At 44.8% G+C, this 21,051-nt stretch overlaps 1 protein-coding gene across 1 annotated transcript in view; it reads right to left on the bottom strand.

The window, feature by feature from the left end:
* Positions 1-1,878: 1,878 nt before the first annotated feature.
* LOC119652418 (cytoplasmic dynein 2 heavy chain 1) overlaps positions 1,879-21,051 on the bottom strand; it is a 101,816-nt gene continuing 82,643 nt past the window's right edge. The window contains exons 35-36 of the mRNA XM_038056541.1: positions 2,367-2,651; positions 1,879-2,275 (exon numbers count right to left, since the gene is read on the bottom strand). Of these exons, the coding sequence (XP_037912469.1) occupies positions 2,006-2,275; positions 2,367-2,651 (555 nt within the window). The 3' untranslated portion in view covers positions 1,879-2,005. The remainder of the gene's footprint in view (positions 2,276-2,366; positions 2,652-21,051) is intronic.

Genomic DNA, 21,051 nt, shown 5'->3' with positions numbered 1-21,051 from the left:
CATCTTGCTGACGGCAGATATATTGAGTAACCTCCTTGGGAACATCGATAAGCATTGGGCTGCCATCTGAAATGCTCTTTTCTCGGGTGCTACACAGGCCGTCGAGAGAGTTATATGGTCTGGCTGACTACGGAATCTTGGAAGCGGATCCATGAACGGAGAGAGCGATGTCGGGCGTGACGCGCTCGAACTCCGATAACGAGCGAAATCCTGAGAAGTTCAGCATAGTATATGGCAAGACAAATGATAATTTGCTATTGCGCTGGTCAGAGAAGCTGAAGATGCCATCGAACGTAATAATGTAAGAAGGGTATACCGCATCACGAAAGAGCTGACATGTGGTCCCAAATCTTTCGATGGCCCTGTGAAAGACGTCAACTGTCAATTTCTTATTTGCGATGACGAGCAATTGAAAAGTTGGAAAGAATACTTCACCAAGGTTCCTTACCGTGTCACACCCGCCGAGATTCCCTCTCTTGTGGATGGAATGACTAGTCACCGTAACATGCAGATAGGAATTGTTCCTCCAAATAAAAGAGAAATCATCAAATCCTCCCTGGAAAATTATTTATCGTTCTACCTATAGTTACTGCAGATATGCTGTTTCCATTCGTGCGGAATCTGAAACCTTTCCCAGCGAGTGGAAGAAGGGGATGATTGACAAGACCCCAAAGAAGGGGACCAGCTTTGAGTGTGACAATTGGAGGGGGATATGTGTGCTCCATGCCGTTGTAAAGATAATGTCTAAAATAACATGGAACGCATCAAAGAACATCTCGAAAACTTGATCGACAAAGAGCAGGCTCGTTTCTGCTCCAGATCTGCCTTCTTCGATTTCGGTAGTGAGAACATGGAGTATATCTGGAGTGCTCTACGTAGCAGAGGCATTCCCGAGAAACTAATAGCTGTTATCAGAGCAACATATAATGGCGGAAAATCTCACATGCTGCCCCGAGCTAAAACTAGAGCTAGAGAATTTTGAGCTCCAAAGTAGAGTCCGCCAGCGTTGCATCCTGTCCCCGATATTATTTCTTCTTGTTATCGGTGACGTAAAGGAATTCAATGGACCACGACATCTTTTCTCAAACACCTCGACTATGCTGGTGATATCTGAAGCGAACAGATTTCATCAGGTCATAAACTTGGGCCGAATAGCTCTGTATTTGGAAAAAGAGGCAAGTAGAGTTGGACTGAAGATAAACACTAACAAAGCCTAGGTCATCGCACTCTCCCTATCTGCATTAACGGGTAGAGCATCGAGGACGTTGATCAATTTGTATATCTGGAAACGTAGTTACTACCGACGACGGTGGTACCAAACTGGATGTTGCCCGACGCATTAACAGCGCTAGATCCGCTTTGGCTGCCCTGTCTAAAATATAAAAATGCAGTCATCCCAACACCAAGATAAAGTTGAGAGTGCCCTGGGATAGTGTTGTTTATGTGTTGCTATTTGTGGGGTGGCACATGTAAGGTGAAATCCACTATGACTGAAAAGCTTCAAACTTTCGTGAATGGAATACGCTGGCCTGACACTATCTAAAACGAAGAACCGGGTCTGCAATTGGTGAGCGTCTTTGGAAATCGTGGGGAGAGCATTTCAGGCAACCGCGAACGATGGCGTTGTGTGTGGTTGACGCGTTATACCCCATGAAGGAGTAAATGGCAACCATGTATGCATATATACAACTGTCTATCAAAGCTTAAAAAGATAAATACAATGACGTAAGGCGAAAATACTTGATAAAGAAAATGTTTTTACGAAACTGTTCGGAGCATTAACAACAGAGCATGAAAATTGCATCCCTGTAATTTTTCCTCGTTCATAAATGGGGCAGACATAGCTAAGAAACGTTTTAAATGAAACAAATGATGGGATATTTGCAATAAACCGTCGAACTCTTCAAAAGTGGGATGAGTTTAACAGTTTCTTTTATTTTGAAAACATTTTCAATTCCAAACAATTTATTCAGAAACCATTCTACAAATGTGCTAAAAACTATTTTTAAGCGTTTAAAATATCCGGTATATAAAGTGCTGCCCCTGAAAAGATTACCGCATTAAGGGATTCCCTAGTTGGAACTGCAATATTGCAAATTAATTTCTCCCTCGCCGCGTTAGTGTAAAGTGGTAGATCAATATTGTCAGAAACATGTTTTCGACCGCTATCTTTTTCAGTGAAAGTAACGTTGAATTCTGGTGTCCGATTTCCTACATTTTGTGATTTTCCACTTGAGATTATGAGGTTGTTTCCATCAAACCTCGCTCCATCAACCTGGGGAAGATGGTTTTGATGTTATTAGTACATTTGCTTATCAGGTAAATTGTAAGAAATAAGAAAGCATATAATCGCAATAAATATTTACCATCAACGGTGCCAATTTTACAGCCACTAGATTTGATGCTAACGGATTCAGCGTTAAAATCAACTCGCTTGCAGATTTTCCAAGTCGTTGCGCATTAACCAATTTTAATGACGATAAGAAGGCTTCTGGATTGAAAACGTTTGCTAAGTTGATTTCATTGCTGAAATCTAAATGAAAATCAGTTTTGTAACGTCTCTCAGCCTCTGATGCGCGAACTACGGCAGCCTTAATGTAGTCAGTGATGGATTTTGGTCCAGACCAAAGTTTTTTCCAGCTAAGAGGTACCTAAGAACATGAATTTAACAGATTTTCTTGTAATATGTATCTAAATTTTTAAACTGTGAAAAATATTTTTAGTTTTAGAAAATATAAACTTTTTTTTATATCGCGTATTCCAGGTGGGCTGAAAAGTTCGCAAGCTAACACATAGATGGCGTTCCCAATACTAAATCCATATGATTTTTAGTCAACCCCAACCTTTATAAGATACGTTTACAAATTTGGCAGCTGTCGGACTATTAGTTTGTGAGATAGAGCATTTTGAGTTAAGCAACTTTTGTTAGTTTGAAGAAATTCGGTAAAAACAAATTTCGTGTGTTAATAAAGCATTGTTTTTTGGCGAAAAAATCCCTTGAAGGCAAGACTTGGCTTGATAAATGTTATTCCGACTTTGAACCAGGAAAATCAATTGTTGAAAAGTGGTTTGCTAAGTTTAAACGAGGCGAAATGAGCACCGAGGACAATGCAAGCAGCCTCAAAGAAGCTGTTACTGGCGAAAACATCAAAAAAGTCTACAAAATAATTTTGGATGATCGGAAAATGAAGTTGATCGTGACACTTGAGGTACTAAAGAAAGGAGGAAAGAAATGCGTTGGACATATCGCACATGAAAGTTTCAGTAAGCGAAATAATAATTGGCGTTGGCGCAACAATCTATATTGGATCATACACTGCAGTACACTGTAGGAGGCAATGTGGTCAGCATTGCGCTCGCCCGAGATTATTACCCTGATTTGACTCAAGTACTCATTCAGGGCTGAGTTGACTGGTGTCCGACATCCAGTCACGATAACAACTCCCTCTGTCCCCTATGAGATTTGAACCGTGACCTTCCGCTATGAGAGCCTAGGGTTCTAACCACTTCAGCCGTCCGGAGTATGCGAAAGCTCTGTTCAAAGTGGATGCTGCGTGAGCTCACAATCGACTAAAAACAACAATGAATTGACAATTCTGAGCAGTGTTTGCAGCTCTTCTACCATAAAAAAAACCATATTTATGCGTCGATATATGGAAATGGACGAAACATGGTCCCATTATTTCACACCAGAATCAAAACGGTTACATGGTGAAGCGACTCCAAAAGGTGCAAAGACGCAACAATTGCGACTATCTGGAGAAGGGAAAAACCATGAATAGCGACTATTACATAGCGTTATTGGAGCGTTTGGAGACTCAAATCGCGCTGTTTCATCAACACAAGGCACGGTGTAACAAATAAATGAAAACGATGGCAAAATTGCATGAATTGGCCTCGGCGACTTTTTCCTGTTCTCGGTCAGAAAGAAAATTAGCGCCGATGAAGAGATAATCGCCTAAACTGAGGCCTATTTTGAGACTAAAGAAAAATCGTACTATAAAAATGGTATTGAAAAATGATATGACTGCTATAATCGTTTTCGCCCTCGAAGGCAACTATAATGAATCAATTTTTATCAAATTCTATAAAGGACTATTTTGTTTTCTATGTTAGCCTACGAACTTTTCAGTCTACCTGGTACCTACTTCATTTATGGTGTATAAAAGTCTAACTTAACTAACTGGAGAACATGAGCATAAAAAATCCAACGTCTGATACGTCTATTCGGGAGAGAATGGGCCTCTGATGGATCAGATCTTAGTGGTCAATTGTGTTATACTTGATGCCTCCGTCTAACGAAATATCCTAGATTCGTTTATGTATCGCAGCACAAAAAATCTGATGTTTGATGCGCTCGTAGATGGACAATTACATAGGAAATTTTCTATGGATTCTGTTTCTCTATTATAGGATGGATACTTATTGTCATGCAACACTCTTATTCTGATCATATGCCCAGTTAGAATGCGCACAGTATTCTGCATGTCTTCTTGCTTTTCGAGAGGATAAATTTCGTAGTATATTTGGTTGATATCTGACAGGAAAAGTTCGGTATGGTTAGTGGTGTTCCACCCTATTAAATTTAGATGTACAATTTAAACAATTCGAATATTCTTGAAAGATTTTTTGAGGTTATCTAAGGCCACCTTGCCCTCAGGGCTGCTTCGCAATCGGCGCAGATTGCGTTCTTCAAACCTTTAGTCTTTCCATTGGTTCTATCACCCAGGTAGCTGTTTTTAGGATCACATTCACTTCAGTCTGATTCTATTCTGTTTTTCAGCCATTGCTGTGGAAGCCCTTAGTATATTCCGCAATGCATTTTTCTGGTTCGCCCCAGTTTTCCCTTATACCTTTTAACAAACACATGTATGGGGATATGCAAATCAGAGGACATTACAAGGACAGCATCCAGTTCTTCCAACATCCGTTTTTCCATTGACCTTAACAAATTAATCCATAAGCTATCCTTATTGCAGTGCTCTAAATATATATACCTAAGGGCTATAGGTCGATTGATTCATCTAGAGCTGCACCAGATATTCTGTTCATGGTACCGGGAATACTCAGATATACAGTTCTTTGCAGTAAGGTTACCTTACGATGAAAATCCTTTTGCCTCACCGTTGCCCACCACATTACGGATGTATAGGCGAATATCGGTCTAATCATAGTGAGAAATATCCATAATACCACATGGGGCCTAAGTCCCCGAACCCATGTCGAGACAAAGGTTCGTGTGCATAGCCTCTACATGTTTGTTCCAAATCAGATTCTTATTTAAAATAACTACAAGAAATTTCACTTCTTAAAAGTTGATGGGTTATTCTCCCCATCTATGGAAGCCCATTCAGGTACCAACTGACAATCAAATCAACGGCCCGTTGTATACATATTTTTAAATACCGTTCCGACGTCTCGATTGTCAGTTAGTACAGCTACAGGATCTTCGTAAGCTTGGGTATGCATTGGCAGGTCATACAGCATTGAGTCAATCAACATCCTTCGTAAAAGTGATAATAACACACTTCTTTAGGGACAGCGCTTCGTTCCCTCCGTCATCATGTAGCGATGAAGGTGTCCACTTACCATCACCTATGTAAAGTATCAACGGATGAAGGGTAGGACTCATAAAAATTTCCAAGTTGGTAAGCGTATTGGGTTTCTTACAGCGCCTCCAGGCATTTCAGGGAGAATAATGTTAAGCTAATTTCTCTGAAGTTTCATGGGTTTGAATAGTTATCCTTTGGCAGACAAACATTTCTTAGAAGTCCCTCTTGACACTATATCCTCTTCTTTAGAAACATAGTTGTATAGATGTTATTCATGTGATTTGGTTTGAAATTCTCAAAGGATAATCTAACTACTCTTGCTTTTTATTGGTAGCGACCGCTCTCGCAATGTTTCAGTTTCGCTTAATGTACTTCCACGTTGAAAGGTTTGCAGAAACCGCAAATTTCCTCCCAACCAATTCAACCGCCTGTTCCAAATTATGTACATCCAAAAGAGCCTACACTAAATCAACTTTGGAGTTCCCGAAAGTAACTTTCGGTTTTCTAATCATCGTCTTTAAGGACTTTGCGCAGCCTTGAAATCTCTCTTTCAGCTTCCAGTTCATTAAAGTATGTTTTAAATGAGTTTCGTTACGAATTTCTTATATTAATGCTGGGAGTTCCTGAAGTTCAACTAGTCTTCGTTTCTATTGCTTTTACAAGTACCATTTAAAAATTGTCTGGTTAATTTCCTGAGTTTTTGCTGTTCTCCGTTCCAATCAATTGCCTGATTTACCGCGTTTGTTTTGTATGACAGAACAAGCTTCTTCGAAGCACTGCAAATCTGAGTTTCCAATTGAGTTTCTACCTCCAAAGGGGTCAACAGTGATTGTTTAGGGATTGAGGAGTCCTAAGTCTGCATCCACTTGATGTCGGACTGGACCAAATGGAGAGCAACTTGCCCCCACTCTTTATAGTCCACAGACTCCTCTTTTTGGGTTTAACACCCAAAGCTTAATAATTAAAATTGTGAATTATTCTAAGTTAATAATTAATAATCTCGTTGAGCATATGAAGAGATCGAAAAGAATGGAGAAAGTGCATTTAGGGGTTGTGTTTTTGTTGAAGTGAATGGTACGAGGCGAGCTGAAAGAGGTGTTGAAGCGATTTTCACCTGGTTACCTGCCGTGCCACCGTAAGAAACTATGATGTTTAAAATAGTTGTCCTAATAGATTACACAGAATGACAAAAAAATTGACGTAAATTCATGTAGAAGTTGATCAATGAATTGATTCAAGGGTTGTTGCTCTAAATAGTAGTCAACTTATTTTAGTCTAACGAATGCATTCGTTACTATCTTTCGACAAGAAGGATTTCGTTCCTCAAAGTTCCCAATCGGTATATAACTGGGGACGGTTGAATATTTAATTTGGTGTCCATTTTAAAATTTGATGACGCTAGTGAAGTTTCTACCATGAGATGATATGTTAAAAGAAATGACGGGGAAAAAACTTGCAACTTAATTACACAAAGCCATCTATATAATTGGATTAACTCATTGAATTTGTATTTATAGTTTTTTTTTTGTTTCTGGCAATATGTTAAATTCATGTGAAACATCCTAGAGCACTGTGTGATGGGTTTTTAATAGTATTCTAATATTTATTGACTTTATTATATTCCTTTTTAATCAATTTTATTTCCTCCAATTTTTTTCTTCTATACCATTTTTAAGATTTTGTGTAAAACACAAAACTCTCTGTGCTCTGTTTTGTGTATGTGCTGCGCTCTGTGTCTGTCTGTTGCACTTTTCTCCAAAACGGTTAAACTAATCCAAACAAAAATTGGTTGACATATGGAAGCTATGAATCCAATGCATACACCGAGTGACATAAATTTAAGTGAGTTTAAAGGGGGGCATATGTCCATACATGCGAAGGGGGGATGTACATTTTTTTCACTGAATATAGTCATATGGGATAGCAAAAGAAAGATCTCGATTAATACGTGGCGAAACTGATGTTAGTTTCATCAATTGTAAAGTGCGCGAGTAAGGACACACAATGTACACACTTAAAGTGAGAAAGGATTCATTTTCGGAAACTAACCTACCCAAAAATCTGAAAAAAATCAGGGTGATGTGCTTAAATGAAATCTGGCCACAAAATATTCTAATATTTCCTCAAATAAATTTACTAATAGTATATTACCAACTTGTAGATATTTACTGAAAAACTCTCCTTCGCATGTTGAGTTGAAAATTCGGCTCTTATTATTTGATATTGATATTCGAGTGAAATATTAAAATCCAATTCACGAAGAATCTACTTCTTCCCAGTCCTTTATAAGATTTTGTATGAAACAAAACCTTATTAAAATCGGTGCTTGCCTGTCTGTTTATCACACGCATTTTTCTCGGTGAGGTTGGAGGGTCCCCATACATGCAAAAGGAGATGGTGCTTTTTTTTCATCAAATATAGTCTGTGGGATATCAACTAAAAGGTCTCGGTTAGTACTTTCCGAAGCCGGTATTAGTTTTGACATTTGTTAAAAAGGTGGGGAGTGCAGAGGGTCCAAAATTATAATTTTTTTAACGGGCCCATTCTCAGAAACTACCCAACCGAAAAATCTGAAAAAATCAACAGGCTACCACTATATGGTGCCCAGGCTCCGAAATACCTTTCATTTCGGTATCTGTTTAAATAAAGTAGTAATTGGCTACAAAGCCTCTCCCCGCTCCTTCAGTTAATCCTAGAACCAGAAAATTTTGCACAATATAAGTTAGAACATAGAGCGTGATCCTACCTTGGTGGAAATCACACTATTACTAAACAAGTCGGGAAACCGGAAGCTGGACGCTTCAGGTACGAAAGGTTTTGTGTATTTCTTTGTACGTAGCACGTAATATATGCATATATTATCTGAGAATATCCACTTTCGGATGACATTGACATTCATAGTCTTGAATTTACAAGGAAGTGACAACTTTGGCGTATTATAACTTTGTTAGTAATAGTGGTATTTCGACCAAACTTGGTGAGATCGTGCTCTATGTTATACCCTATATTATTGCGAAATTTCATATTGCTAACATGAACTTAAGGGGGGTTTTGCAGCCAATTACTAAAAATTATGGTAATATACTATTATTAACTTTATTTGTACAGATATCAGTATGGAAGGTATTTTGGAGCTCAGGCACCATATAGTGGCAGCCAGCTGATTTTTTTCAGATTTTTCGATTGGTTAGTTTCTGAGAATGGCCTCCTTAAAGGAATGGTCACTTTCAGCCCCCCGCACTCCCCACCTTTCTAACAAATGTCAAAACTAAGACCGGCTTCAAAAAGTACTAACCGAGACCTTTAATTTGATACCCCACATGAGTATATTTGATGAAAAAAAAATTTACACCCCCCTTTTGCATGTATGGGGACCCCCCTTAAATTCAACGTAAAAGGATGTAACTCACTGTATGCGTGAGCGTTCACAGTTCCCACCTTTCAACTAAATTTGATGTCAATCGCTGTAACCGTTTCCGAGAAAAATGCGTGTGACGGACAGACAGACAGACAGACAGACAGACAGACAGACCTGTGAGGAGTGGCCAGATCTCCCATCAGGCGCGACCCCAGCTGGCGGATGGGGGCATACCTATTGATGTGTAAATATGTGTTCATGCACTTTTCTTTTTTGACTGTGCATGGGCTAGTGTTTGCTCATCTCTGGTGCGCGGACCAAAATGGCTATGGGAAGGATACCCAGAACATAAAACCACCATGGAAGACGAGAGAAGGAGGAAACTTGCGGTGCAGGGGCTCGGAACCCCAGTACCGGCGGCTTTTGGGAGTGAGCAAGCGGGCTCCCGGTCGTCGATATCCCTCGACCGCAGTGCCTCGGTGGTGGACAACTTGGCCACCTTGGCATATAATGCTACAAGTGATTTGGATCTGGAGAAGGAAGTATTCAAGCGAAGTACGACTTTACCGAGAACACCAATAACAAGACCAAACAAAGATGAACTAAAAGCAGCTTTTTGGACCACAAAAACCGTGACAACCCCCACCGCACATGTTCAAGATGCTCGACAGCAGGAGGTGCTCCAGGAACAAGGAAGAGATCCATTCAAAAGAAGCTCATCAACTTTGAGATCTCCACCAATGCCAAAGACGATGAAGGATAAAGTACACGCCAAAAGTGAAGGACCATGTAAAAGGAGTAACCCTGCCGGGACTTATAGGGAGCAGAGTCCCGATCCGGAGGAATTACCCTTCACCCAGCTTGGGGCAAAAATAGTTGAGCTGTCCGAGTTTATCAAGGACAAGCACAACGTGCACCAAGCCATAAAGAATATGGTGAGGGCTATTAGAGTTCTCTATAATAGATCACAGATGGAGGAAAAGAATAATAAGAACATGCCGAACCCCGCTGTGCCAACAGTATCACAAGCGACCCAAGTGACGCCTAACCGTACTACCATCGAATCCCAGCGAAATAAGCGAGTACGTGAAAAAGAGGGGGATCCTTTAAGTAATCAGCAGGCGCCTAAGAGAAAAAAAGGCGGACAGGACATCCGGAAAACCAACACCAACAGGTCAGAAGGAGGAAACCGCACAGCGAATCCAGGAAACTCGACCAGCATTGCGAAGTCTAAGACCAGCGAAAACGATGGATGGACTAAAGTTACCAACAAAAAAGCGGAACGAAAGGCAAAAGTTCGAACTCGTCCAGATGTAATTGTTATCTCCAGTAAGGGCAATCTGTCTTACGCGGAGATACTCAAAAAGGTCAAAGCGGATCCCGACCTAAAAGATCTGAGCGGAAATGTAAACCGAATCCGAAGAACCCAGAAAGGGGATCTCATGTTCGAGCTGAAAAGATCCAGCGTGGGCAAAACTGATGACTTTCGCACTCAAGTGAAAAACTCACTTGGGGAGAATGCCGCAGTGCGTGCCCAAAAACATGAGATCTACCTTCAATGTAAGGATCTCGATGAAGTAACATCGAAAGAAGAAATTTGTATTGCTCTGAAGGAGCAATTCAAGTTGAATGAACTCACCGAGGAGTCTATTGTGGGCTTACGAAAAGCCTATGGTGGTACTCAAACAGCCACAATACGAGTACCAGCGGAGGCAGCGCAGATGTTATTGGCTGCCGGAAGGGTTCGGATTGGATGGGTTGTCTGCCGTTTAAGGGAACAAATTTCAATGAAGAGGTGCTTTAAATGCCTCATGTTTGGACACTTCGCGAAGGCATGCACCAGCAGCATTGATCGATCCGATCGATGCAGAAGGTGTGGGGAGAAAGGCCATATTGCCAGAGAGTGCAATAGGGACCCCAAGTGCCTATTGTGCGAAGTAAAAGAGGGACAGGATAACCGGCATATTGCCGGGAGTGGTAAATGTCCAGAATTTAGGAAGGCGCTCACTGCAATGAGAAAATGAGGTTTATTCAAATAAACCTGAATCATTGCAGGGTCGCTCAGGATTTACTTGAGCAGGCCACGTTCGAATCTGAGATGGAAATCGCCATCATAAGCGAACCGTATAGACACCGTCATGGTGGCATATGGGTCAAAGATTCGACTGGTGGAGCGGCGATATGGGCTTGCGGTCGACAGGCCATACAATGTACTGCAAGTCAGGCAGGCAGTGGCTTCGTGTGGGCGAAAATAAGTGGTGTATATGTATACAGCTGCTACGCCCCGCCAAGTTTGACACTGTCTGAATTCGAGCAAATGCTTGATAATCTTGTTCTCGACGCGAAGGGACGAAGTCCAAAGGTGATTGCTGGTGATTTCAATGCTTGGGCCCTAGAGTGGGGTAGTAGGGAATCAAATGCTAGGGGGCGCAGTTTATTAGAAGCTTTTGCGCAGATGGACATAGTTTTGGCTAACGAAGGTGCTGTAAACACCTTCCAGAAAGGGAGATCAGGCTCGGTTGTAGACCTGACCTTTGTCAGCCCTTCGCTGGCGCGTGGTATGTCCTGGTGCGTCAGCGAACGCTACACCCACAGCGATCACCAGGCAGTTTTCTTTGAGACATGTGTCGAACCTCAGGGCAAAGAGCTATCATGCCCGAAACCGAAAAAGATTTCAGGCTGGTCTGCAAAATCTTTAGATGAGCAGAGCTTCTTAGAGGTGTGGTTGGATCAACCTGATATAGCAGGCGCCTCTACGGAAAGAGCTGTCCATCTGGCTCAATGCATCGCCAAAGCATGTGACGCGTCCATGCCTAGGAGGTGCGCATTCCCCCGTAGAAGACCAAACTACTGGTGGAATGATGAACTGACCGGCCTTCGATCAGCCTGCCACCGAGCGAGAAGAGCGGCTCAGAGGGCGGTAGGTAGAGTCGATCAAGGGCAGAAAGAGTGCGCCTACAAGGCAGCCCGCAAAACCCTCAAGCTCGCCATCCAGCGAAGCAAGAGGAAATGCTTTAGGGAGCTCTGCTCAGAAGCGGACGTAAATCCGTGGGGGAGAGCTTATGGAATCGTGATGGGACGATTTAGAGGCCGTTCGCCTCCGCAGATCACGTGCCCCGCCCTCTTGTTGAAAATCATCCAGGGGTTATTCCCCCAGCAAGAGGGGAACACGGACACATTCCAACCACCTCTGAATGTGACAGCAATCCCGCCAGTCACCAGAGACGAGCTCCTGGAAATCTGCGGCAGAATAGGAGACAATAAAGCACCGGGTCTGGACGGAGTACCGAATAAGGCCCTTAAGCTTGCCGTGAAATCCAGGCCGGAGATGTTTGCTGAGTTGTTCGAAGCGTGCATGTCCGAGGGAATATTTCCAGCGGTATGGAAGCGGCAGAAGTTGGTGCTTCTGCCTAAGCCTGGTAAACCACCAGGTGAACCATCCTCATACCGACCCATATGTCTTTTGGACACGGTGGGGAAAATGCTAGAGCGGGTAATCTATAATAGATTACTCCCAGTAGTTGAGAGCCAAGGCGGCCTTTCAGATCGGCAGTATGGGTTCCGTAAAGCCAGATCAACCATTGATGCCATCAAATTGGTTACTGGCTTGGCCGAAGATGCAATCCACGGAAAGGGTAGTACCAGCAAATATTGCGTGGTAGTAACCCTGGACGTGAAAAATGCATTCAATTCGGCCAATTGGAATCTAATCCGGAAATCCCTAGCGAAGGTTGGTATTCCCGCCTACCTCGCCGCAATTGTCGATAGTTATTTAACTGAAAGGAGGCTCTGGTACGACACTGATGACGGACCGCAGGAGTACGTCGTTTCTGCGGGTGTCCCGCAGGGGTCCGTATTGGGCCCACTACTGTGGAACATCATGTACAACGATGTTCTTAATCTTCCCCTTCCGGAGGAAGCCACAGTGGTGGGTTACGCTGACGACATTGCACTGGTTGTTGTCGCAAAACATCTCGAAGATGCTGAGCTATACTCAAGCGAGGCAATCAGTGCTGTCAAATGCTGGTTGGAGAGCTCTGGTCTGACGCTTGCGGAGGAAAAAACGGAAGCGGTCCTCATCACGAAGCGCCGGAAGAGAAATTACGCCTGTGTTAGAGTCGGGAATCATATCATCACTTCCAAGCCGGCCATCAAATACTTGGGGGTGGTGATAGACAGGAAGCTCAGCTATAAGCAACACGTACAGTATGTTTGTGACAAATCATCCACTGCCAGTATGGCCCTGGCCAGGATGATGCCGAACGTGGGAGGGCCACGGCATACCTCTAGGTTGCTTATAGCCAGGGTGGTGACCTCAATCATGCTCTATGCGACCCCAGTTTGGAGCGAGGCGTTGCGGATGTCAGTTAACACTAGCAAACTGAATGCAGTCTACAGGAGGACAGCTCTGAGGGTATGCTCTGCCTTCAGGACTGTCTCAGATGATGCAGCATTCGTCATTTCTGGAATGATGCCCATTGACATCTTGGCAGATGAGATGGCGAATATATACCATGCGAAGCCAATCTCTCCCTTATTGCAGACGAAGAAAGCTGAGAGGGAGAGATCCATAAATAGATGGCAAGAGCGGTGGGAACGCTCGGGAAAGGGTCGGTGGACTCACAGGCTCATTCCTGTCATCAAGGAGTGGTTGGAGAGACGACACGGTGAGGTTAATTATAATCTCACCCAGTTTCTCACGGGACATGGAGGATATCTCCAATACCTTCACAGGTTTAAATTGGAGACCTCACCCGACTGTCCAAATTGCGATGGAGTCCCAGAGGACTCAGAGCATGTATTCTTCCACTGTCCGAGATTTGTGGAAGAAAGGAGGAACCTAGAGGAGACTCTAGGAGAGGTGGTGGTACCAGAAAATCTGGTGCCGAAAATGCTAGCACATCAAGAGAATTGGGATGCGGTCAACTCCATGATCGCATCAATTCAAGATAAATTGCGAAAGGCAGAGGAAAGGAGAAAAACGCGGTCACGTGCGCCGCGTATAGAAGAAATGGGATTAAGTTAGAGTGAGCTGACTCCGCCCCGTGATGTAATACCTTATTGTGGTTCCGCGGGGCAGGGAGGGAGTCGGGGGTGGTTTTAGTGGGTAAAAATCCCACACGCTGGTGTGTCCAGACCAGTGTCTTTTGAAGATTTCCACCTCCTCAAAAAAAAAAAAAAAAAAAAAGACAGACAGACAGACAGACAGACAGACGGTAAACCGATTTTAATAAGGTTTTGTGTTTACACAAAACCTTAAAAAGTGATAATAGGTCAAAGTCGCTGTTTCTGTCCAAATTCAAGACTTTGAATGCCAATATCATCCGAAAGTGGACATTCTCACATAATATATGCATATATTATGTGCTAGTTTGCGCAAAGGCACACTCAAATGGCCTTATAAAAGAAATACACAAAACCTCTTATACGTGAAACTCTAGTTTCTGGTTTCCCGACTTGTTTTGGTTTGAGCAGTTTCATTGTTTTTTCGCAAAGCAGAGGTTTTTGGAAAAACAACTATGGTTGGTGAGGAGTGGCCAGATCTCCCATCAGGCGCGACCCCAGCTGGCGGATAGGGGCATACCTATTGATGTGTAAATATGTGTTCATGCACTTTTCTTTTTTGATTGTGTATGGGCTAGTGTTTGCTCATCTCTGGTGCGCGGACCAAAATGGCTATGGGAAGGATACCCAGAACATAAAACCACCATGGAAGACGAGAGAAGGAGGAAACTTACGGTGCAGGGGCTCGGAACCCCAGTACCGGCGGCTTTTGGGAGTGAGCAAGCGGGCTCCCGGTCGTCGATATCCCTCGACCGCAGTGCCTCGGTGGTGGACAACTTGACCACCTTGGCATATAATGCTACAAGTGATTTGGATCTGGAGAAGGAAGTATTCAAGCGAAGTACGACTTTACCGAGAACACCAATAACAAGAGCAAACAAAGATGAACTAAAAGCAGATTTTTGGACAACAAAAACCGTGACAACCCCCACCGCACATGTTCAAGATGCTCGACAGCAGGAGGTGCTCCAGGAACAAGGAAGAGATCCATTCAAAAGAAGCTCATCAACTTTGAGATCTCCACCAATGCCAAAGACGATGAAGGATAAAGTACACGCCAAAAGTGAAGGACCATGTAAAAGGAGTAACCCTGCCGGGACTTATAGGGAGCAGAGTCCCGATTCGGAGGAATTACCCTTCACCCAGCTTGGGGCAAAAATAGTTGAGCTGTCCGAGTTTATCAAGGACAAGCACAACGTGCACCAAGCCATAAAGAATATGGTGAGGGCTATTAGAGTTCTCTATAATAGATCACAGATGAAGGAAAAGAATAATAAGAACACGCCGAACCCCGCTGTGCCAACAGTATCACAAGCGACCCAAGTGACGCCTAACCGTACTACCATCGAATCCCAGCGAAATAAGCGAGTACGTGAAAAAGAGGGGGATCCTTTAAGTAATCAGCAGGCGCCTAAGAGAAAAAAAGGCGGACAGGACATCCGGAAAACCAACACCAACAGGTCAGAAGGAGGAAACCGTACAGCGAATCCAGGAAACTCGACCAGCATTGCGAAGTCTAAGACCAGCGAAAACGATGGATGGACTAAAGTTACCAACAAAAAAGCGGAACGAAAGGCAAAAGTTCGAACTCGTCCAGATGTAATTGTTATCTCCAGTAAGGGCAATCTGTCTTACGCGGAGATACTCAAAAAGGTCAAAGCGGATCCCGACCTAAAAGATCTGAGCGGAAATGTAAACCGAATCCGAAGAACCCAGAAAGGGGATCTCATGTTCGAGCTGAAAAGATCCAGCGTGGGCAAAACTGATGACTTCCGCACTCAAGTGAAAAACTCACTTGGGGAGAATGCCGCAGTGCGTGCCCAAAAATATGAGATCTACCTTCAATGTAAGGATCTCGATGAAGTAACATCGAAAGAAGAAATTTGTATTGCTCTGAAGGAGCAATTCAAGTTGAAAGAACTCACCGAGGAGTCTATTGTGGGCTTACGAAAAGCCTATGGTGGTACTCAAACAGCCACAATACGAGTACCAGCGGAGGCAGCACAGATGTTATTGGCTGCCGGAAGGGTTCGGATTGGATGGGTTGTCTGCCGTTTAAGGGAACAAATTTCACTGAAGAGGTGCTTTAAATGCCTCATGTTTGGACACTTCGCGAAGGCATGCACCAGCAGCATTGATCGATCCGATCGATGCAGAAGGTGTGGGGAGAAAGGCCATATTGCCAGAGAGTGCAATAGGGACCCCAAGTGCCTATTGTGCGAAGTAAAAGAGGGACAGGATAACCGGCATATTGCCGGGAGTGGTAAACGTCCAGAATTTAGGAAGGCGCTCACTGCAATGAGAAAATGAGGTTTATTCAAATAAACCTGAATCATTGCAGGGTCGCTCAGGATTTACTTGAGCAGGCCACGTTCGAATCTGAGATGGAAATCGCCATCATAAGCGAACCGTATAGACACCGTCACGGTGGCATATGGGCCAAAGATTCGACTGGTGGAGCGGCGATATGGGCTTGCGGTCGACAGGCCATACAATGTACTGCAAGTCAGGCAGGCAGTGGCTTCGTGTGGGCGAAAATAAATGGTGTATATGTATACAGCTGCTACGCCCCGCCAAGTTTGACACTGTCTGAATTCGAGCAAATGCTTGATAATCTTGTTCTCGGCGCGAAGGGGCGAAGTCCAAAGGTGATTGCTGGTGATTTCAATGCTTGGGCCCTAGAGTGGGGTAGTAGGGAATCAAATGCTAGGGGGCGCAGTTTATTAGAAGCTTTTGCGCAGATGGATATAGTTTTGGCTAACGAAGGTGCTGTAAACACCTTCCAGAAAGGGGGATCAGGCTCGGTTGTAGACCTGACCTTTGTCCGCCCTTCGCTGGCGCGTGGTATGTCCTGGTGCGTCAGCGAACGCTACACCCACAGCGATCACCAGGCAGTTTTCTTTGAGACATGTGTCGAACCTCAGGGCAAAGAGCTATCATGCCCGAAACCGAAAAAGATTTCAGGCTGGTCTGCAAAATCTTTAGATGAGCAGAGCTTCTTAGAGGTGTGGTTGGATCAACCTGATATAGCAGGCGCCTCTACGGAAAGAGCTGTCCATCTGGCTCAATGCATCGCCAAAGCATGTGACGCGTCCATGCCTAGGAGGTGCGCATTCCCCCGTAGAAGACCAAACTACTGGTGGAATGATGAACTGACCGGCCTTCGATCAGCCTGCCATCGAGCGAGAAGAGCGGCTCAGAGGGCGGTAGGCAGAGTCGATCAAGGGCAGAAAGAGTGCGCCTACAAGGCAGCCCGCAAAACCCTCAAGCTCGCCATCCAGCAAAGCAAGAGGAAATGCTTTAGGGAGCTCTGCTCAGAAGCGGACGTAAATCCGTGGGGGAGAGCTTATGGAATCGTGATGGGACGATTTAGAGGCCGTTCATCTCCGCAGATCACGTGCCCCGCCCTCTTGTTGTAAATCATCCAGGGGTTATTCCCTCAGCAAGAGGAGAACACGGACACATTCCAACCACCTCTGAATGTGACGGCAATCCCGCCAGTCACCAGAGACGAGCTCCTGGAAATCTGCGGCAGAATAGGAGACAATAAAGCACCGGGTCTGGACGGAGTACCGAATAAGGCCCTTAAGCTTGCCGTGAAATCCAGGCCGGACATGTTTGCTGAGTTGTTCGAAGCGTGCATGTCCGAGGGAATATTTCCAGCGGTATGGAAGCGGCAGAAGTTGGTGCTCCTGCCTAAGCCTGGTAAACCACCAGGCGAACCATCCTCATACCGACCCATATGTCTTTTGGACACGGTGGGGAAAATGCTAGAGCGGGTAATCTATAATAGATTACTCCCAGTAGTTGAGAGCCAAGGCGGCCTTTCAGATCGGCAGTATGGATTCCGTAAAGCCAGATCAACCATTGATGCCATCAAATTGGTTACTGGCTTGGCCGAAGATGCAATCCACGGAAAGGGTAGTACCAGCAAATATTGCGTGGTAGTAACCCTGGACGTGAAAAATGCATTCAATTCGGCCAATTGGAATCTAATCCGGAAATCCCTAGCGAAGGTTGGTATTCCCGCCTACCTCGCCGCAATTGTCGATAGTTATTTAACTGAAAGGAGGCTCTGGTACGACACTGCTGACGGACCGCAGGAGTACGTCGTTTCCGCGGGTGTCCCGCAGGGGTCCGTATTGGGCCCACTACTGTGGAACATCATGTACAACGATGTACTTAATCTGCCCCTTCCGGAGGAAGCCACAGTGGTGGGTTACGCTGACGACATTGCACTGGTTGTTGTCGCAAAGCATCTCGAAGATGCTGAGCTATACTCAAGCGAGGCAATCAGTGCTGTCAAATGCTGGTTAGAGAGCTCTGGTCTGACGCTTGCGGAGGAAAAAACGGAAGCGGTCCTCATCACGAAGCGCCGGAAGAGAAATTACGCCTGTGTTAGAGTCGGAAATCATATCATCACTTCCAAGCCGACCATCAAATACTTGGGGGTGGTGATAGACAGGAAGCTCAGCTATAAGCAACACGTACAGTATGTTTGTGACAAATCATCCACTGCCAGTATGGCCCTGGCCAGGATGATGCCGAACGTGGGAGGGCCACGGCATACCTCTAGGTTGCTTATAGCCAGGGTGGTGACCTCAATCATGCTCTATGCGACCCCAGTTTGGAGCGAGGCGTTGCGGATGTCAGTTAACACTAGCAAACTGAATGCAGTCTACAGGAGGACAGCTCTGAGGGTATGCTCTGCCTTCAGGACTGTCTCAGATGATGCAGCATTCGTCATTTCTGGAATGATGCCCATTGACATCTTGGCAGATGAGATGGCGAATATATACCATGCGAAGCCAATCTCTCCCTTATTGCAGACGAAGAAAGCTGAGAGGGAGAGATCCATAAATAGATGGCAAGAGCGGTGGGAACGCTCGGGAAAGGGTCGGTGGACTCACAGGCTCATTCCTGTCATCAAGGAGTGGTTGGAGAGACGACACGGTAAGGTTAATTATAATCTCACCCAGTTTCTCACGGGACATGGAGGATATCTCCAATACCTTCACAGGTTTAAATTGGAGACCTCACCCGACTGTCCAAATTGCGATGGAGTCCCAGAGGACTCAGAGCATGTATTCTTCCACTGTCCGAGATTTGTGGAAGAAAGGAGGAACCTAGAGGAGACTCTAGGAGAGGTGGTGGTACCAGAAAATCTGGTGCCGAAAATGCTAGCACATCAAGAGAATTGGGATGCGGTCAACTCCATGATCGCATCAATTCAAGATAAATTGCGAAAGGCAGAGGAAAGGAGAAAAACGCGGTCACGTGCGCCGCGTATAGAAGAAATGGGATTAAGCTAGAGTGAACTGACTCCGCCCGTGATGTAATACCTTATGGTGGTTCCGCGGGGCAGGGAGGGAGTCGGGGGTGGTTTTAGTGGGTAAAAATCCCACACGCTGGTGTGTCCAGACCAGTGTCTTCTGAAGATTTCCACCTCCTCAACAAAAAAAAAAAAAAAAAAAAAAAAGACAGACAGACAGACAGACAGACAGACAGACAGACAGACAGACAGACAGACGGACAGACAGACAGACAGTACAATAAGGCCCTTAAGCTTGCCGTGAAATCCAGACCGGACATGTTCGCTGAGTTGTTCGAAGCATGCATGTCCGAGGGAATATTTCCTACATCATGGAAACGACAGAAGTTGGTGCTACGGCCTTAGGCTAGCAAACCACCAGGTGAGCCAACCTCTTACAGACCTATTTGTCTTTTGGACACTGTGGGCAAAATGCTAGAGCGAGTAATCTATAATAGATTACTCCCGGTTGTTGAGAGCCAGGGAGGTCTCTCAGATCGGCAGTATGGGTTCCGTAAAGCCAGATCAACCATTGATGCCATCAAAATGGTTACTGGCTTGGCCGAAAATGCAATCCACGGAAGGGGCAGTACTAGCAAATACTGCATAGTGGTGACCCCGGATGTGAGAAATGCATTCAATTCGGCCAATTGGAGGCTAATACGGGAATCTCTGGCGAAGATTGGTGTTCCCGCTTATCTTGCAGCTATTATCAACAGCTATTTACAAGAACGGAGGCTTTGGTATGACACCGATGACGGACCCCAAGAGTACGTTGTCTCCGCGGGTGTCCCACAGGGCTCCGTACTGGGCCCACTGCTGTGGAACATCATGTACAACGATGTTCTTAATCTTCCCCTTCCGGAGGAAGCCACGGTGGTGGGCTACGCCGATGATATAGCGCTGGTTGTTGTCGCAAAGCATCTCGAAGATGCTGAGTTATACTCATGCGAAGCGATCAGTGCTGTTAAGGGTTGGCTTGAGAGTTCTGGTCTGACACTTGCGGAGGAAAAAACGGAAGCGGTCCTTATCACCAAGCGCCGTAAAAGAAATTTTGCCCGTATTCAAATTGGGAATCATATCATCACTTCTAAGCCTGCGATCAAATACTTGGGAGTGATGATAGATGGGAAGCTTAGCTATAAAGCACATGTGCAGTATGTCTATGACAAAGCATCCACTGCGAGTGTGGCCCTGGCAAGAATGATGCCGAACGTGGGAGGGCCACGGCATGCTTCCAGGTTGCTTATAGCGAGGGTAGTGAGTTCGATCCTACTCTATGCAGCTCCAGTATGGGGAAAGGCATTGCAGGTTACATTTAACGGTAACAAACTGAGTTCAGTCTACAGAAGAACAGCCCTAAGAGTGTGCTCGGCATTCAGGACTGTCTCAGATGATGCAGCATTCGTCATTTCTGGAATGATGCCCATTGACATCTTGGCAGACGAGATGACGAATATATATAATGCGAAGTCTATCTCTCCTTTATCGCAGACGAAGAACGCCGAAAGGGAGAGATCGTTAAATAGATGGCAAGAGCGTTGGGAACGCTCGGGAAAGGGCCGGTGGACACACAGGCTCATCCCTGCCATCAAGGAGTGGTTGGAGAGACGGCACGGTGAGATTAATTATAATCTTACTCTTACCTGTTCAGGTTTAAACTGGATACCTCACCCCATTGTCCAAACTGCGATGGAGTCCCAGAGGACCCAGAGCATGTATTCTTCCACTGTCCAAGGTTTGTGGAGGAAAGGAAGAGCCTAGAG

This window comes from Hermetia illucens, chromosome 3, assembly GCF_905115235.1.
Source record: "Hermetia illucens chromosome 3, iHerIll2.2.curated.20191125, whole genome shotgun sequence".
NCBI lineage: Eukaryota > Metazoa > Arthropoda > Insecta > Diptera > Stratiomyidae > Hermetia > Hermetia illucens.
This window is presented reverse-complemented; position numbering and strand designations above follow the sequence as displayed.